The sequence below is a fragment of the Salminus brasiliensis genome, chromosome 17, assembly GCF_030463535.1.
Source record: "Salminus brasiliensis chromosome 17, fSalBra1.hap2, whole genome shotgun sequence".
In the NCBI taxonomy this organism is placed as follows: domain Eukaryota; kingdom Metazoa; phylum Chordata; class Actinopteri; order Characiformes; family Bryconidae; genus Salminus; species Salminus brasiliensis.
In genome coordinates, this window is record NC_132894.1 from 93,975 (window position 1) to 108,592 (window position 14,618).

General features: G+C 45.0%; 1 protein-coding gene across 1 annotated transcript in view; it reads left to right on the forward strand.

The window, feature by feature from the left end:
* Window positions 1-13,363, forward strand: part of polrmt (polymerase (RNA) mitochondrial (DNA directed)) — a 30,336-nt gene extending 16,973 nt beyond the window's left edge. The window contains exons 15-21 of the mRNA XM_072660915.1: window positions 230-343; window positions 8,246-8,298; window positions 9,719-9,817; window positions 10,294-10,366; window positions 10,771-10,862; window positions 11,538-11,611; window positions 12,835-13,363. Coding sequence (XP_072517016.1) covers window positions 230-343; window positions 8,246-8,298; window positions 9,719-9,817; window positions 10,294-10,366; window positions 10,771-10,862; window positions 11,538-11,611; window positions 12,835-12,884 — 555 coding nt within the window. The 3' untranslated portion in view covers window positions 12,885-13,363. The remainder of the gene's footprint in view (window positions 1-229; window positions 344-8,245; window positions 8,299-9,718; window positions 9,818-10,293; window positions 10,367-10,770; window positions 10,863-11,537; window positions 11,612-12,834) is intronic.
* The last annotated feature ends 1,255 nt before the right edge of the window (window positions 13,364-14,618 follow it).

A 14,618-nucleotide genomic window follows, 5' to 3' on the forward strand; every position in this document is an offset into this window, starting at 1 on the left:
GCGCTCAGGAGGAAAGCCTTTGGGGAGTGAAACTGGTTCTGGCACAGCGGGAATGGTGGCACTGTTGCTCCAAATCAGCAGATTTACCAACACAGAGCCTCAGCAACAGCTAGCCACCTGTTTGTCATGTTCCCCAGGCACAGATGTAGAAATCCTGAACTACTGCTTTCTTGTTGAAGTAGGAAACTAATGAGCTACTCAGCTAATGTGTTTGCACATGTGTTTGCAGGACTGGCTCACAGAGAGTGCCAGGCTAATCGCTAAGTCCGGCAGCGCAGTGGCGTGGGTGACTCCGCTGGGACTGCCTGTCGTCCAGCCCTACCACCGATCCAGGAATCAAGTGGTAAGTTCTGGTCTCACAAAAGCATCGTCTACTGCGTCTCACCACAGTCCTATTGGTTATTGATTGCTATCTTTTGTTTGCATGTGAGATCTGCCCTTTAAAAATATTTACCCCATCAGATGGGCCCACATCTGTCTCTGTAGGAACTTGACAAACTAGATGGTTCATTAAAATGTGGTTGTAGAAAATAATACAGTGAATTATTAGAGTTGATTATTCACAACGGAAGCCACACAAGACCTGAAGCAGTGATAGAATAAAAAAAAAATGTTATAACATTTTTTACGGAGAATTTAAAAACGCTCCATAAATTATTATTTTTTTTATTATTATTGTATTTAATACTTTAATACTGCCTCTTTTTCCGAACTGCAGCTGATGCAATGTTGTCAGTCAGCAAATGCACTGTGTCTCCGGCTCTGACGCATCGGCCAGCATCGCACTGAAGAGTTTATTTTATGCATCAGTACAAGTCAGTGGAGGCAGGAAAGAGCAGAAATATTACAGTCCCTGACATAAGTCTTGCCGCTTATCCAAGTTGTTGAGGACAGTTTGAGATGAGAGCTTCTCTGTAACTGCAATGAGAGCAGTTTCAGTAGAGTGTGCTGCTTTGAAGAGAAATGGGTCTGTAGTTGCCGATGTCCAGGCTGTCCAGAGTTGGTTTCTTTAGGATAGGGACAACTCTGGCAGACTTGAAGGTGGATGGTACCTGACCTGACAACAAAGAGCTGTTTATGATAAAAGAGATGAAAGGAAGGAGATTTGGAGCAATAGTTTGGAAATGAAAGAGGAGAGAAGCAGGACAAAAAAAGAGGGAGCAGGAGGGCCGTGTCTAAAGGTGTGGGGTAAACCTGGAGAGAAGAGACTGATAGGAGTGGAGGTCAGAGTCAGTTGTGGACTGAAGGAGAGGGGCAGTGTAGGTTCTGTAGGATCTACTGTAAGATAGCAGTAAGAGAAAAATGGCCCCTCACAGCCTTTCAGTCTGGAGTTTAAACACCAGCACACTCTGTATTCGTCTGCCCTGCCCCAGTCCTGCCCCCGTCCTGCCCATAGCCTCGGCCTTTGCCAGCTGTGAGCAAAGGAAGAAGCAGGAGTCTTCATGCGTGCTGTTCTGCACTGCTGTCAGATAGCATTAGCAGAGTTAGCGGCATGATGGTAACATCACAGTAGTGGCCTGTAGTGTGTGGGGGGATCCTGCAGAGAGCATCTGGCAACCTGTCTGCCTGACTGCTCTTCGCTGCCTGCTGATGTTGCCAGGCATAGACACGACAGCTGCCGGGTTCCGGTTTTGGACTGAAAATGATCGGGTGGTCCAGCACTTGGCCCGCGTGACCTGTTTGCTGTTTGTGGAGATGGTTTGTGGAGGAGCTGCAGTGATTACAGTGTGACTCAGATTCGCTGGTCTGCAGTTTTTTGAACAAAATAAGCGTTAAAACGTGAAAACCTTGATTTCATGTTCAGGCGTGTTCAGAATGTCTTGTACTTTGTATAGCGTATAGGTATCGTGTCTCTTCAGTACTTTATATAATATAGCAAATTAACACATAGATATAAATGTACTAAATTGCCATTTGTCATTTATTTATTTTCACATTATTGCAGTCTCACACCAATAAATTAAAGTGAAAGGATCGGTTCCATGGATCGGCCTAATTATCCGAAACCCGATACAGCAAATTTTGTTAATATCGTGACTGATATCCGAGCCTGATATCAGAATCAGAATCAGAATCAGAATCTCTTTATTTCACCAAGTATGTTACCCATACAAGGAATTTGTCTTGGTGAGAGCAACACGTATGACAAGTAACAAAGAAACACAGAACACAGTCTTAAACTAAAGGAAAATTACACTAAACAATAAATAGGGTAGGGGATAAATTAAAAAAAGTAGAAAGTACTAAAGGTAATAAAGGTAATAAAGAGCTGAAAGATGTATTTACAGAAAAGAAAAGAACATCTGTACAGGTGTGCAAATAGTCATAGTGCAAAATAGGCAGAGTGCAAATAACTGTTCAGTCCGGTTTGGTACAGATCAGTTGTAAGTTTAGAGGTTTACAGTGGGAGGTGACCACTGTGATTGAGGAGCGCTACAGCTCTGGGGAAGAAGCTGTTAGCATGACGTGTTGTGCTGGTTTTGATGGACCGCAGTCTTCTACCCGAGGGGAGTGTCTGGAAGAGGAGGTGTCCAGGATGTGAGGGGTCAGATGTAATCTTGCCAGCCCGCTTCCTCATCCTGCTGGAGTAGATCTGCTGAAGTGATGGCAGGTTACATCCTATGATCCTCTCTGCTGTCCTGATGATGCGCTGGAGTTTGGTTCTTTCTTGTGAGGTGGAGGAACCAAACCAGATAGTTATGGAGGCTGTGAGAATGGACTCGATGATCGCTGTGTAGAACTGGATCATCGGGGTCTGTGGCAGGTTGAATTTCTTGAGCTGTCTCAAGAAGAACATTCGTTGTTGAGCTTTCTTGATGATGGAGATGGTGTTTTTCTCCCATTTCAAGTCTCTGGAAATGGTGGTGCCCAGGAACTTGAGTGACTCCACCATTGATACTGCAGTGTTGTTGATGTGGAGGGGGGGAAGGGTGGGTGGATTGCGTCGGAAGTCCACCACCATCTCTACAGTCTTTTCTGTGTTTAGCAGCAGGTGGTTGTTGCTGAGTGTCCGGAGGTCTGAAGTGTGCTTCCCCAGCCGCACCTGCTGTCTCCTGTCTGTCAGAAAATCCACGATCCACCGACACATGGAGTCTGGCACTGACAGCTGGGAGAGCTTGGCCTGAAGAAGCTGCGGCACAACAGTGTTAAAGGCCGAGCTAAAGTCCACAAACAAAACCCTAGCATAGTTTCCATGGCTGTCGAGATGTTGCAGGATAAAGTGCAGGGTCAGGTTGACCACATCATCGACAGACCTGTTTGCTCGGTACGCAAACTGCAGGGGGTCCAGCAGGGGATCTGTGATGGACTTCAGGTGGGCTAGGATCAGGCGTTCAAAGACCTTCATGACTACAGAGGTCAGGGCGACAGGCCTGTAGTCATTCAGTCCGGTGATGGTGGATTTCTTGGGAACTGGAATGATGGTGGAGGTTTTGAAGCAGGCTGGAACAGAGCAGAGTTCCAGTGATCTGTTAAAAATGTCTGTAAACACTGGAGCTAGTTGGTCACAGCAGTGTTTTAGGGTGGATGGAGAGACTGAGTCGGGCCCGGGGGCTTTCCTCACCTTCTGTCTGCTGAAGAGCCTGTGAACATCCTGCCGGTTGATGCAGAGATGAGCAGGAGGCAGAGGTGAGAGGGCCAGTGTGGGGGTGGAGGTGGAGGGGGGTGATGGGTGGTAGACGGTCTGATTGTCTTTTGTGAGTTCAAATCTGCAGTAGAACTCATTCAGGTCGTTGGTGAGGTGTCGGTCGTTCAGGAGGAGGGGGGTCTTTCTCACCTTGTGACCAGTGAGAAGCTGTAGGCCTTTCCAGGCTGAAGATGGGTCGTTAGCAGTGATGTGTCTGTTCAGCTGCTCTGAGTACTTGCTCTTCGCAGCTCTAATCCCTTTCTCCAGTCTGTATTTGGCCTCCTTAAAGACAGTTCTATCTCCACTCCTGAACCCTTCCTCCTTTTCCCTCCGAAGCTGTTTGAGTTCAGCAGTAAACCAGGGTTTGTTGTTACTGTATCTCACCTGTGATTTAGTTGAGATACAGCTGTCTTCACAGAAACTGATGTATGACGTCACAGTGTCTGTGTATTCGTCCAGTCCGTCTGTCGCCTCCTCAAACACAGCCCAGTCTGTGGATTCGAAGCAGCCCTGCAGCTTCTCAATGTCTCCACTGGTCCACCTCTTCACTGTTGTGATGACCGGCTTGTTGGTTTTGAGTTTCTGCCGGTAGGTTGGAATGAGGTGAACGAGGCTGTGATCGGAGAGCCCGACAGCTGCGCGCGTGACCGCGCGATAGGCATTCTTGATACAGGTGTAGCACTTGTCCAGTGTGTTGCCTTCTCGTGTTGGACACGCGATGTCCAACACGCGATGTTGGACACGCGATATCGGATCGGTGCATCCCTAGTCATGATGCTACATTTGCTGGCCTCTGTAACATGATTAAACTGTGGTACTCAGTTGGTTGATGCCCCGTTTCCTCATAACAACATTTTAAAGAAATACATTATTGACCATTTATTGACATGAATTCAGACTTTGTCACTAGCTGATTTTATTGGTTGGGCTCTTGTTTACAGTGCTGTCCTTTACTACACACTGATGGGGTTGTGGCAGACTCAGATGGATGGAGGGTCCTCAGATGGATGTAGATGCTGTTGAGAGTGAATTACTCGGCATAAACAGCAGGCCTGCTTTAAGATTCGATCATTAAAATACATGAGCGGGGCTGGTGATTGAGCAGAGGTCACCGCCGTTGCATTTCTTCTCTCTCCTCCCATCCATCCTTGGATGTTTTTTCCATAGGAAATGCAGCATTAATTAGATGATGGGGAAGATGGGAGGATAAGACCTTCATATCAGTACAGTAAATAAACAGATTAAGCCGGGGTGGTGTTACCAGTGTTTAATCAGTGGGCTCTTGTATCCCTGTTGGTGGAGGCATTGCACAGTGGGGGTTTCAGGCTATGGCTATACATCAGTAAGTGCAGCTAATGTGATTGTATATCACTAATCATTTGGGGGTCATGTTTATTAGCTTTTGTTTTTTGTTTTTGTTTTTCTGAGTGAAATAAACTCAAATGAAGCACGAAGGGATAAAACATATTTTACAGGATTGTTTTATTTTTCACGTGAAGTATCCATGTGTTTCCGAGCCCAAACAATTCCTATGACCCTCTGAAAAAAAGATGTGATTCCCCTCGGGAGCTGTTCTGTAACGCCAGGGCTCCAGGGTGCACTCAAAAGGGTTTTCTGCGCTGTTGGAGCATCTGAATTGTCCTGGTGTAATATTGGCCACGTTTCAAACATTAATGAAGTACAGCATTTTCCTCTCGACTGTGGTTCAGTAAAGGGCAGTCGCTCTCAGGTCGTTTCATATAGATCAGTCTTAAGGGATAAAAACAAAATGAAGGAAAGTGTTTAAAACGTTTTAAAGGAACTGAAAAATCAGAGGAAATAAAGAATATGAGACCGTCGGCAACAAGCTGTTCCTCTTTGACCTGTCCATCGTGCTGATTGTTTGGGGAAGTCTCGGTCAGATTAAAACAAGGCACTTTAACAGTCCCATCACTGTTGGGTGTGTTTTAGGCTCAGTGCTGCTTGTGGCTCCTCATTGTGTAGACTGTGTAGCAGATGCCTCAGTTGTTGTGCGGGCTGCTCTGGTGAATGCGGTGGAAGTTTCAAGGACCCACCCAGAGGAATAAGCCAATGAGAAGGTCAGGAGTTGTTTGGTGCATCTCTCTGGGGGGCACTGAGTAATTAGACAGTGTACCTAATCTCCTGAGGCTGTGACAGCAGCAATCAATTAAGGACATGGCAGCTTGGTAGATTTTTGGGGCAAATGGCCGGTCTGGTGTTTGTGTGGAGTTAGTGAGTGCTAAAGGGTTAAAGGTTAGATCTATAATAGCGTCACTTCAAAAGGAGAATTACAGCATTAATGCCGTGCTAAGGGGAGCTACAAATGGGTGGGTAAATTGGCCGAACCAAAAATTCTAACAATTTTTTTTTTATTAAATGTAAACAAGTTTACAAAATGTTTTAAACTTGATGTTTAACATTAAACACAAAATTACAGCATGATAAATTGCACAATACACTGTGAAAATAAGACACATAGAATTCTTTCATTCAATTTCAATCTTTTTTTGTTTAAAAAATGTAGAAGAGGTTGGAGTTCCAGTCTGTAGGGAAAACATAATGTTATATAAAGCTGCACCTCCAGGGTGTTCATCAGCTGGAAGGCCCACCGGGAAGGGCTGGCTTGGAGAACACCCGTTCCTTTCGGTTGTTTTGTTGAAGCTGAAGCTGGTTGTAGGGGGTGCAGGTCAGGCTGTGAAACATTAGGAGATACTGTGGTGTCTGGGTTATATGTATCTCATGAGGAACAGAAGAAGCTTAGACTGCTGTCCAAACTGGAGCTTATCAGACTTCAGATAGGCATTCTGCCAGGGTGACAGCAGAGCTCGTCTTAGTCTCCTCACTTAGTCCTGAGTTTCTGACTTATCCTGATCCAGCGTGAAGACTCCTTTAATAGACTGGTTTTAGATGAAGTCCTGGTTTTGCAGCATCAGACATTTGATCCAGTGTTCTGTTTGGCTTATGTTCCAAATATGTTATGTTCTGACCCTTTTCCAACTTTTTCCTTTTAGAAATAAATCAGCTTTAAATGCACCTTTGAAGAGTGATGTATGTAAATAGTCTCAGATTGTTCGGATCGTGCCTCATTCTGTAGGTAAATCTGGGTGAAATGTGTGGAACCGTTCTAAATTAAAATCCTGAAAGATTGAGCGGCTTTCGGAAGATTGTTTGCTTCCTGTCAGCCTAAAACAGAACAATGTCTGCTAGACTGTCTGCAGTAACAGCAGTCCTGATCATGTTATTGTAATGTGAATGAACTGTAATAATATAATAATGAAATACTTTACATACATTAAACTGTTCTTTTAGAAAAGGGAGTCGGTTTCTGTGATCTCATCCCTTTAAGAATGTGAGTGTGATGTTCCCACAGTGCAGGACACCCTTGAGTGCACCCTGGAGCCCTGGGTTTAGAGAAGAGCCCCCGGGGGGAATCGCATCTCCTTTTATAGAAGGACACAGGAAGTGTGTAAAGAAAGGCAAATCTTCCCCTCCAGTGCCAGCTATAGACTCTCCATTAACCACAATAACAGCTTAATGCTGAGTATCAGCCGATACCGGTCCAACCTGATCTGATCTTTGTGTGTGTATAAATAATCCAGCCCAACAGTTTAGATCAGGCGAGCTGCTGATTATAGAAACTAATACTAAAATAAAGGGATTGTACTGAACCCAATAATCAGACATTCTGGACTGACTGATTTAGTTTAGTTGAGACTTTTCCTAAAATCATGTTTTATAATATTTAATATCTTATAATCCAGTCTGACTCTCCTCCCAATCAGCTCTTTTTCAACACTGCAGTTCAATCACTTTGTGTGTGTGTAGTGGTACACACTCTGGACTGGTTTCTGTGGTTGTTGGTTTACTGGTGTGTAAACACTGGTTTATAGGGGTAAATGTGCTGTGTGTGATTGGGGTTTCTATAGTGAGAGAGTGTGTGTTTGTGTGTTAGCATTAGCGTTAGCCTCCACTTGGTTCTGAATGTGCTGGATTAAAAACAGAGAAACTCCTTTATTTACCTTCTGAGACTGTCCGCACTGCTGCTGCAGCCGGCTTGAGAAAATGTTACTGGTGCCTTGAGGACACCAGATGGCGCTCTGAACACCATGGTTAAAATAAAGATTCAGAACTGGATTTGGATTAAAATAGCCCATACCCGACCTATTCAAATATTCTTGGTCGGCCTGTTCAGCAGTCCTCTGTTCCTCTATTATTCCCCAGCTCCAATGTATCTGGTTAATAAAGTTCACTGTTTAGTTTATCAATTTTAAAGTGACCGCAGAGACTCATTTAACCCATCGGCTTCCAAATCCCAGTCAGCAAAAGCAAAACTCCAATCTCTGGAAAAAAAAAAGGAAGCAAAACTTTCTCCGATTCTGTTCATAACAGGCCGTCCTGGTACTTCTTCGTCCTGTGCATGATCATCACATCAGTTTTTGCTCCAGCTTGTGTTCACATTTAACCCCTTCCTGTTAATTTGTTAATGTGTACAAATTGCTGCATTTAAATAGTGTGGAAAAAGAACAGCCTTTTTAAGGTTAAAGAAAAGAAGAGTTGTTGTTTCAGCTCCTCTTTAATTCCTGACTTGTTCTTTTTTGCCCTTCTTGTGTTTTTCTGTAGCTAAAGAGCAACATGCAACTTGTGGCTGTCCAGATCAACCACGATGTTCACGAGTAAGTGCCTTTTCCTGATTATTATTTTTTTTTTTGGTGTGTGTGTGTGGGGGGGGTCATTTTAGATGTCCAAACTTTGTTCATCATCACACATTGAGAGCCTGCAGTGAAAATTGAAGAGGCACTCAGGCCTTCAGCCAGGGAGGATGGCATTTTATGCTGAAATGTCACTGTTGAATATCATGCATGTCATTTACCCAATAGAAGACCACCCGGGATGGACAACGACTCGCATTAACACTCATTTATCTGGGAATAAGAGTCATAAAAGATTAAGTTTAGCATTTTTTTGTTTTTTTGACGCACAAAACCAAGATCCCAGATGTTACTTTCTTTACTCCAATAGCATCACAATTTGTGTTGTTTTTACTGTAGGTTATCGATAATACACCTCAGGACTGGACCATGTTCAGTTCAGAGTTGTTGTTGTTGTTGTTGTTGTTTCCTGATGTCGAGGCTCTGCTTTTACTTAGAACATTTGTGGCATTCTAACTTTCTAACCTAGTGACCTGCCCTTCTGCCCCAGAGTCTGCAGTCTTGATTAAAAAAACACTTAAGACCCGTCAGTCGCTGCCTTGGGCACATAGCAGCCATCGCCCAGACGGCCTAGACTGAAATCACATTAACGAAAGAACAGATAGAGAGTCCTTTACAGGAGCTATTTAGAAGTGGAAAAGTTCCCCAAACAAAATAATAAGCAATTTTTCCTCTTAACCCAGATTCACACTGATGAGCACTCTCAGATGAGGCAGTGACTGAAGTGAAAACACACAATCGGATGAGTTCAGTGGAAAGGACAGCTCTCGCTCTCTCTCTCTTACACACACAAACACCAGAATGGACATCCTTTCACCAGAACGCATGGATCTAAATGTAGCTGATTCGCTCAGCTAATTGGTTTCAGTTTTAAGTCCAGTTCAGTGTTTGAGCTGTGCTGTTTTCAGGCCTGTTAAACACAGTCTTGTCTTGGTCTTGGTTTTTGTGGCCTCTGTGTGCAGAGTGGAGCCACGGTATTAGATCCACCATTGAGTGGTCATTAAAGTGCCCCTGAGGAGAATATGAGGAGCACGTCCTGCTGCCTCCCTCTCCCAGATCTTCACACCCACAGAAGAATCACTAAACCAAGAATAGTGGTCTTGAACACACTGAGTCCCCCCCAGGCTGGACTGCAGATGGAGAGGGGACAGAAGCAGCTCTACTGTGAGACTGAAAAAGATAAATGCTTCAGCTAAAAGCAGTACGAAATAATGCAAAGCGGCTACATTAGTCTTTGAGCTATGTGTACATTTGTGTATCAATCCTGACTGATCTTTAGGCCTGCCTGAGCTACCTGCGCTGGTGGTACAGGTGATCTGATGTCATTAGTATGTGATTGTGTATCTGTGTATATATTTTATTATTATTTATGGATCTATTGTAGGAGACCAGACACTGTAAAGCAGAAGAACGCCTTCCCTCCAAACTTCATCCACTCTCTGGACTCCACTCACATGATGTTAACTGCGCTGTACTGCTACAGGTGACGGTCTTCTTCTGTTTTTCTTGTAGAAACGATGCTGCAGGCCTCTGCTAGCAGACTGCTTTCTGAGTTTCTTAACTCCACCGCTGAACCAGAAATGATATTGTTTACTGTACATTTCCTTTACTGCGCTGAGGGACGATCCATCATTCCTACAGTCAATAAGATTGGGTTTAGCAGAAACATAAACAGGCAGATGTGATGAAAGCATCCTGCTGTCTCTATATTTAATATTCTACATCATCGCAAACAGCTAGTTTATCTAGCCTAGGCCTTCATTACAGTGAATCAGGAGCTGCTGGTGGAACTGAACACAACCATACAGTGTCTGGAGCTCACAGAGAAGATCACAGCACCCAAACCTGTGCTCTTCTAACAATTAACAGCACATCAGTAATTTTATCAACAGCACATTCTGTGGTTGTCAGAAGTCCGTCTGTCTGTCTGTCTGACTGTCTGTCTGTCTGTGTTTTTAGTGCCGGTCTGACGTTCGTGTCTGTTCATGACTGCTACTGGACCCATGCTCTCACAGTAGACACCATGAATAAGGTACGTTTTTCTTCTGCCTTGCCCCATGTTGGGGGTCCTTCTGGTCGCTCTCAGCAATTCTGCATGTCCAGCCTCCTGAACCTCACTGCGTACTGTGGCAACTGCACCATATGCTTTGTAACAGCTGATCCCAGTAAGTTGTTCCTGCTGGCAGTCATTGCTGTGTTCCATCAAACAGAGTACCAGAGCTTCTAGTTACCATTTTCTGCAGATCCCCCGTTGTTCTCGGTCACTTTCTGTCTCGGTCAATAAGAGATCTCTCACACACCTTTTACGGGAGTCAGCTGTGTGTGTGTGTGTGTATATGTGTGTGTGTATATATGTGTGTGTGTGTGTGTGTGTGTGTGTGTGTGTGTGTTCTGATTGATCCAAGCTTCTCAGCTCTGGCTCCTCTTTCTCCTCAGGTTTGTCGTGAGCAGTTTGTGTCTCTGCACAGTCAGCCAATCCTGCAGGACCTGTCCAAGTTCCTCCTGCAGAAGTACTGCCCAAATCCAGTGTAGGTTTCAGAATACACTCTCTCACATACACACACACTCAAATTGTGCTTTAACAGCCAATGTCAAGAAGGTCTTTTTGCTGGTCTGTTTGTCGGTCAGTCTTTTCACCACTGCAAGTTTAATAAAATTGACTGAAACTCTGAATATTCTGAGTTTCTGCTATTAGCGGCCATTAACTTTACCATTAGCAGTGCTGACCACCAGGGGCAGTTGTTGATGTAAACATGTTGGTTTAGTGTTTTTTAATTTGGGTTTATGAGAGTATTATGTCATTAATGCTGTTTTGTAATGCTGTTGTAAGTCTGTGGTTGTTGGTTTGGATTCATGGTTTTGTAGCATTTTCCTCCATCACTGTTTTCTCACTACAGCACCCAGAGTGCCATGCTGTGTATTTTGCAAGGCAAGTAATAATTGCAGTGTGATTTTTCATACAGCCCTTATGGAGATTTTCTGACTAATTGGAAACTAAAGGGAGCTGGTTTGGTCTCCTCACAGACCTCTCTGAGGAGAATGAGTGATGGTGAGAGTGAGAGAAAGAAAGACAGAGAGGGAGAGAGACTCGGGGGATTGAGGATGTGAACCTCTACCCTCTTCCTGGTTAATTGGATGTGAAGCCCACTGGCAGGTCTGCTCTACACTGACTGCACAATTATCTCTGCTTTATCTGCTTCCAGGGACGAGACCAAGAACAAGAGGTTTCTGGAGTTGAGCAGGATGAAGCAGCTGCTGGCAAAGGTTCCGAAGACAGGTGAGTGGCATTTGCCCTGCCTGTGATTGGCAGCTCATCTCCTGGCTCTACTGTTTGATTGACAGCTCATCAGTTTTAGGGCAATGTTTCTGCAGAGCTTCATCCCATCAGACGCCAAACTGCTGTACGTCTCGACAATTACGCTAAATAGTTAATCTGCTTATGTAACAGGAACACCACAGCCCTGCCATGCTTTCAATCTAGACCTTTCAGTGTGTGTGTGTGTGTGTGTGTGTGTGTGTGTGTGTGTGTGTGCGCGTGCGCCACCAAGGTCAGTGTGGAACGTCCTGATGCTGGTGTTGATCATGTGATACAGTGATTAAACTGGTCAGATTTTGATGAGATTAGTAGTTACTGGTTTCTTCTTTCTTTTTTGGTTGGAATAGTCTGGAATGGGAACATCACTGGTGTCACTCCGTAAAGCTAATGGGCATCAGGTCAGTACACCTGGCTTTCCAGGTGTTAGACCATTTGAGGTGTGACCTGTCAGCCTTAGTTCCTGACTTCTTGGGAGTAACACCTGTGGAGGACTATCGGAGTGAATTGGGTGTTTTTCCAGAGTTGATGGTTAGAGTGGGACAGAAGAACTAGGAGGAAATTGGTGCAAGCTCCTTTTACTGGAAACCCAGATTCTTGGAAACTTCAGTGGCCTTAATAAGCCGTCACTGCACTTTGTTTGCACAAAGGTCTTGAACTTTCGGACTCTAGTGGACTAGCAGGAAACAAAATGACTCCTCCCCAAAAGATAGCTGGCGAATGGGAATGGGAGATCTCCAGTGGAGGATTGTACGTACAAACAGACACGTGACACTGCTTGATCCACTAGTTGAGGAGGGCTGTTGTGTGGGTGGCTACTGAGAGGGTATTGCATGTTTTGGTTCAGTGCTCGTGTTCATGTCAAATACTGCATGTAGTGAAGATCTGGTGCAGAGCAGTTCTCGGCTTCTTCAAGTTTGTTAATTTATGCAGTTTTAAACAAAGAGTTTTTAAAAAACAAATGAAAATGGAAGAATAAGAGTTAGGGGTGTGGAGGGATTGAGCCTGTTCTAATGGTGAGGGGCTGGAATCTGTATGTGTGGGCGTTTGATGTTTGAGGGGGGCTCTTTGTGAACTAGATGGTTATGTGGTGAATTACCTGCTCTTCTCTCTCTCTCCACTCACAAACTCACTCACACTCTCGTTCTCTCCCGCTCTCTCTCCCTTCTGTCTGTCTAATTTTGCAGGTGATTTTGATCTGCAGAGGGTGAAGGAGTCCACCTATTTCTTCAGCTGAGGAGGACGACGGCCTGGCTGAGTGTTTATCCCACCTGGACTTTCCTGGATGGGTGGATCTGCAGACTGACCTCAATTCAGACAGAACCACAGTACACTAAAGCTGCTGCTGGTGTGACGCCACAAATGCTAGGACGACTCTGAATGTGTGAGTGCGTGAGTGTGAGTGTGTGTCAGGTATGGTCCTCTTCTGATGGCATACAGGCTGATGAAACTTACAGAATTTCAAATTCCTGCTTGGGCCTTATTCACCTCGGCATCCTCCATGTCTGCTGATCCTCTCAGAACCCGGCCTGGAAGTACAGAAAAGCCTATGGCTGTTACGGACACTGTTGGACACTGTTAATGTGTGGATTCCTCTAAAGGAAGGTTCTGCACTTATTTTTGTAAAAGTTCCTGTTTGATGAACAGAAGAGGTGTTCAGGTCTGATGAGCTGTGCAGATCTTTCACAGAGTAATAAAGTGTGTGTTTTTACGCTGTTCATTTGCAGATGTTTCTCTGGAGCAGATTCATGTTTTTTGGCTTCACTTTCTGACTGCGGTGCGTCTCAATTCAGCTCGGCTTAACAGCACTGAAAACTGAAACTCCGGTGCACAACAATTGGCACCCATATCCTCTGCTCTAGAGCTCTTAATGACCGCTCTGACCACTCCCTTTGTGTTCGTACAGTCCCGTCCTGAATCACACTCTGCCCTTATGCTGGAGAAATAACCCAAACCCAAACCGGTCTTCTTCAACGTGTTCAGCTCCTCCACTGCTGCGTTCTCTCTTCACTGGCTTCCTGTAACTGTTGCCCTCATCAGATTCAGACCCCTGACTCTGGTCTACAAAGCCAAGACTGGACCAGCCAGCCCCTCCGTAATTGATGGCGATGGTCAAAAGCTGATCTGTACCAAGGGCCCTTCCAGCTTCAAGTACGGCTCGGTTCGACCCGCCATCCTTTAATATCCACGGAAGACGAGCGTCCAGACTTTTTACTGTCCTGCACCGAAGTGGTGGAACGAACTTCCCCTGGGTGTCCGAACAGCAGCGTCCAACGCTCACTGTCTTCAAACCCAGACTGAAGACCCTCCTCTTCTGAGAGGACTTGGGTGAAGAGTAGAGTATTATGGTCTGCATATTGACTTGTGTTTAGTAGAGTCTAAGATTAGAGGATCTGAATTTTAGTCTATTTAAACTAGCTGAGCTTCTTCTTCAGTAAACAGTGAAGCTCTTCTTTACGTCGCTCTGGTGGAGAGAGTCTGCTAAACGCTCTAAATGTAAATGTAAATGTAAACTAACTGTGCTGGACAGTGAATCTGGAAGGACTATGGAGATGGTCAAGATTCCGACTGCCAGACGGAGTCTCCCCTACCAGTTGAGATTAGTGAATGGACATGTTATCAGCGGCTATCTGGAAGCTCAGTGCTTGCTGAGTGGCCGCCTCTCAGCAGGGCTGCTTGGAGTGGCTGTGAAGAGCAGGAGCGCAGCTGCAAGCTCTACCACAGATGCTTGTCCTTGTGCTGACCTCCTGTCCCTGTTGCATTCTGCCGGGGTGTCTCATTGTCACCATCACTCAGCGCTGGAGCTGAAAGGTTCACTCCCTAGAAGGAGCAGCGAGAGCTCCGGATTCCAACTTTAATGTTTTGCAAGCATACATAAGAAGACAAGTTGCCAACACTGTGCAGTTAAAGTTTACCAGCTAGCTACCTCAGGCAGTGAGGTGATTGAGGATATATAATGAAGCTGAATTGA